General features: G+C 58.8%; 1 protein-coding gene across 1 annotated transcript; it reads right to left on the reverse strand.

Moving 5' to 3' along the window:
* Window positions 1–1,019: 1,019 nt before the first annotated feature.
* LOC102109545 (thymosin beta-15A homolog) lies at window positions 1,020–2,491 on the reverse strand. Its single transcript, XM_005527424.2, has 3 exons — window positions 2,377–2,491; window positions 1,953–2,057; window positions 1,020–1,519 (listed from the first exon to the last, which is right to left on the reverse strand). Exons 2-3 carry the CDS (start codon window positions 2,050–2,052, stop codon window positions 1,482–1,484), a joined length of 138 nt encoding a protein of 45 aa, XP_005527481.1. The 5' UTR covers window positions 2,053–2,057; window positions 2,377–2,491; the 3' UTR covers window positions 1,020–1,481.
* Window positions 2,492–4,489: the final 1,998 nt, after the last annotated feature.

Below are 4,489 nucleotides of genomic sequence, written 5' to 3' on the forward strand. Positions count from 1 at the left end.
CTCTTACCTGCAGCTCTTTCAATTCTGCTTTTTAAGGGGTGGAGGCAGTGGCAACCACACAGGCAGTGTTATTTGCAGTCCTTGGCAGGCAATGTGGGTGGAGGCACCAGGCAGATAGGCACCATGTCCAGACAGGCGCAATTGCCCCGTGTTTGTCCCCAGCTGACCAGGCTCATTAGGAGCACTGACTAAAACTGTTAGCTGGCAAGTTTTGGCTGGTCTGCCTCCACCTCCTTCATAAGTGGCCTGGTGCGTTCACTGACCCTGCAGGCCAGGTGGAGGTGAGGAAGTCCTGGCCATAGCCAGGAAGCCTCAGTATAAACCTGGAGGCATAGTCAGAGCTTACCCACACTGTGCTGGCAGCCAGCTGCAGGACCCAGGGATCTCCACCCCTGCAAGGCAGGGCTGGGATCAGCCCAGAGAGTACCAAGGGATCTACTGCATTCAAACCCTTAAAAAGTCCTTACAGGGCTGCAAAAACCACCTTCAGTCAAGGGTGGAGGTTGGCTCAAGGGGAACAGAAGGGCAGTGCCACGCAGTGACGGGAGAACTGTGCTCCAAGAACTGGGTGGGCAGAGCTGGCCTAGCCACCACACCAGCAGGACCCAGGCCAGCAATGTCCACTGCCAGCACCTCCAGCCATGCTGACAAGGCATCAGCCCAGCTCCACAAGGTTTTAGGCAAGGGACACCAAATTTTCCAAGGCAGGAGGCTCAGCCCTCACATAGGCAGCAAGACCCAGGTTAGCATCTGCTTCTAAATGCACAAAGAAACCAAAATGGTGGTGGAGCACAGTGGCCACGGTCATGCCAGCAATGCTCTCTCCCAGCTCCCCCAGGAACCAATCCCCAAGCAAACACCAAGCTGGATTCACCCTACAGGGAACCATCCCACATCTCCCTCTGAGCAACACTGAACTACCAGCACTGCTGCAGCACCAGGCAGAGACCTTCCCACCCTCCAGGGCAAGCCAAGCTACAGCCAGAACCTTTGTCAGGGAAGAAGCCACGAGCCATAGGTAGATCATTACAATTTTTTATTTTATAATAAACTTCTTATTTTTCCCCAAGGAAGACAAAAAACTGTGAGTGAGGCTACAGAACACTGTCAGTGAAGAAATATGCAAGACAGACCCAGGCCGGAGGTGAGGCCAGAAAGGTTCCCCACTCCCCCAGGCAGAAGGGGTCAATGCCCAGAAGCCTCCATGGCCCTTGCTCATCTTCCCACTGCATCAGAGCAAGATCAGTGCTGTCACAGGAGGCAGCTGAGCAGCAGAGATGGCATCAGGTCAGGCTACTGATGGACTGAGAGGACCACACTTTGTCCCCCCACCTGCCAAAGCTGCCAGCAAAGTGGGACAGTGTGTTAGGTGATACAGCTGTTTTCTATACATGTATGTGATGTAAATTTAAAAAAACCCACATGATTCATTTCAAAGCAAAATAATTGAGTAGTTGCTCCTCCTGCCAGGCAATCTCTCTCTAGGAAGACTTCACACATTCCTTCTCCTGCTCAATAGCTGCAAGAGAATACAGGCCCATTAGTCTCTAGTGCTTCTTTTTTTTGAAGCACACACTGGAGAAGGGTTTCAGAGGACTCACTCAGGCCCTGGTGGCCAATTTTGTGGTTTAGTCACAAGTGGGGTGGTTTAACAGTCAAGTTAGAAGATGACAAGCCACACGTATGCGTGGCAGCAAATCGGGCACCTGTCTGTGTCTGTCCGCAGGAAAGTGATGCCCTGAGGAATCAGTTTAGCTCAACAGCCCTCTCTGAGTGCCCATGCCCGCTGCCCCGGGCTGGACACACCTCTGCCCGTGGCTTTCCCCGGGCCAGAGCGCTGCCGCCCCAAACCGCCCCTCTTCCCCTGATGCCTCGGCAGTGAGACCGGCCCCCGAGGGCACTGCCCCACCGCCCGTGCCTCCCGCCTCGCCAGCCCCCGGCCCCGCACTCACTCTCCTTGGAGGGCAGCGTGTTCTTCTCCTCCGTGTTGGTTTTCTTCAGCTTCTTCTTGTCGAATTTCTCCACCTCCGAGAGGTCTGGTTTGTCGCACATTTTGCCTGCGAGACCCCCGCCGCAGTCAGCCGAGGGATGGGGACGGGAAGACAAAGGCGGCCCCGGCCCCCCCCCGGCCCCCGCCGCGGACAATAGCGCAGGGCGGGGCGCGCCGCCGCCCCGGGCACCGCGCCGCTCCCCGGGCCCGGGCAGCCGTGCGGGGCGGCCCCCGGAGCCCGCACACGCCGGGGGAGACCCCCTCGCAGCAGGCAGCCACGTCCCCCCGGGACCCGCCGCACCCGCAGCCCCCGCCCTGGGGCGCCTGGGCGAGTCCCTCCTCGCAGCAGCGCTGCGCGGGGTCCCCCTCCGCGGCCCAGCCCGTACCTGCGGCACTGTACGGTGCGATGTGCGGTGGATAAGAGGTGCGGTTGGTGCCGGTACCGATACCGATCCCACTCCTCGCGCGTCCAGGTGAGTCTGGAGCGCGCGCCGCGCGGGGCGGAGCCTTTTATACCCCGGCCGCCGCCCAGCCCGAGCGCCCATTGGCTGCCCGCCCGCCGGGAAGCGCGTGGCCCGCCAGGGGGCGGCCGTTCCTGCCGTGCCGCGCGACGGGGGCGCGAGCGGGACCGAGCGTGAGGGGCGTGAGGGAGACGGGGAGGGAGGGGGCAGCGAGAGAGGGGACTCGGAATGAGGGGGGCAGCGGGGACGGGGACACGGCTCACACACCCTCTCACAACACACACGGACGGGCGTCGCGCAGCTCCTGCTGTCCCCAGAGACAGGTATGGTTCCGACTGCCCCTCCTATGCACACACGCACCCGGGTGCCAGCTGTGAGGGGCAGCAGGCTTGTCCCCATGAGACCAGATGACTCCAAAGCCACTGAACCCCGACCAGAGCAAGGGAGGCAGTTGTGGCCTGTGTGTGTGTGTCCAGGGATGCTCCCACTGCTGAGGCAGAACTTGAAATAAAGCAAGCCTTGGGCTAAACCCAGCACCTTATTCTCACACCTGTGAGAGACACTTGGCCACTGCCCAGCTCGTGTCTACACTGTCTTTGGCCACAGCACTTTCTGGGGAGATCTGGTCACTAAAGAAGCAGCATGGGTGGACAAGAAGCTGGTCATACAGGTTCTTGCTTGGCTGAAACAAGCCTGGGGAGCAGCACAAACTGTGCAGGTGGGCTGGTGTGCAAGTGGAAGAGACACCTTTGGTGGGAAAAAGCCGAAGGGCAGTACAGGCAGCCTATCTGATCCCAGCAGGAAGGATAGTGGCAGTCTGGGGGGCACTTGCATGCTGGCCCCTAGGATAGAGAGGGGCTAGAGGACCAGGAGGATCCTACAGGTGCTGAAAAGAATGAGAAGGGGAGGAGGCAAAAGAAAAAGTATCCTGACAGCAGATAAGGCTTGCCAAAACCTTTCTGCAGAGATCTTGGTGCCATGGTGAACAGGAACCTGTTACAGAGCACCAAAGGGTGGCAGCTGTACTGCAGCAGCTCTCACCTCCACCTCCTCCTGGCCTGCCAGCCTCTGGGTTTTGCTCAGGGCTTATTGGAGATTTTGCAGAGAAAATCCCCAGCAATCCGGAGGGAACACTTGCTTTGTGTTCTTTAGCAAGACGACTGCCGTCTTGGCAGGAGGGACTGGTGCTATCCAGCGACAGCAGGTCATGGCCGGAGGTGGCCCTGTGCCTCAAGCCCTGAGGCACCTTCTCGCTCCAGCCAGAATATGGGCTGTGAATTCAACAAGCACCAAGAGCTGGCAAATGCTGAAAAGGCCTGAGGCCAAGATCTAAGGCCAGCTTGCTCCTATGAGAGGAGTCTGGATGGCAAACAGCCTCCTGTGCCTGGGGGGAGGGAGAGGCTGCAGGCAAAGTCCAGGCCAGGCTGCTCCCAGAGCAGCTCTGATTTGGTTGTGTGGCCCCGGCAGGGCCAGGTTTGGAGAGTGCCACAGAGCCAGGAGCTGCAAGCCCAGGCAGGGCGGCCTTTGTGCGCATCTTTCAAACCCACCCTGCAGAGCCTGCATCATCACACAGCCCAGCCTCAGTGAGAAAAGGTTCATCTTTCCTGCACAGCCAACGAGAACCAAAACATCCATTCAGTTTCAAAATGAACGCAGGAAATCGTTTTTGCCTTCATGCAAATAGACAAGTGTTTTACCATGTGTTTACTCTCTGGCTGTACACACCTTCCCCTCAGCTTCCCCCTTTGCTTGCCTGTTCTCCACACGCTTCTCCTTTGTGGATGCTGCAGTCTGACGTAGCTTTTGTCCCTGGCAGGCAGTGAGTGCGAAAGAACCTGATCCCCACCCTGCCTGTGCACAGCCCCTTGCCAGCACCAGCTGTCCCCAAAAGCCTGCTCACCATCATCCCAGCTCCTCAGCAGACCAGCTGTGCCCGCCACTGGCAAGGCACAGCCCCTGGGCTGATGCTGCAGCACTTTGTAACCCCCGGGTCTTTGTCTGGGCACAAAGCCACCACGGTGGCCACGCAGGCAACGGA

This window comes from Pseudopodoces humilis, chromosome 15 (assembly GCF_049639895.1).
Source record: "Pseudopodoces humilis isolate 2021_Gansu_Grassland_sample_001 chromosome 15, ASM4963989v1, whole genome shotgun sequence".
Classification (NCBI taxonomy): Eukaryota; Metazoa; Chordata; class Aves; order Passeriformes; family Paridae; genus Pseudopodoces; species Pseudopodoces humilis.

What these genes read in the sequence shown, in the direction of transcription:
- LOC102109545 (XM_005527424.2), bottom strand. Translation starts at nt 2,052, where the DNA reads ATGTGCGACAAACCAGACCTCTCGGAGGTGGAGAAATTCGACAAGAAG. An exon ending in CACGCTGCCCTCCAAGGAGA is followed by an intron (nt 1,520 to 1,952) that starts GTGAGTGCGGGG and finishes ATTCTCTTGCAG; the next exon opens with CTATTGAGCAGGAGAAGGAA.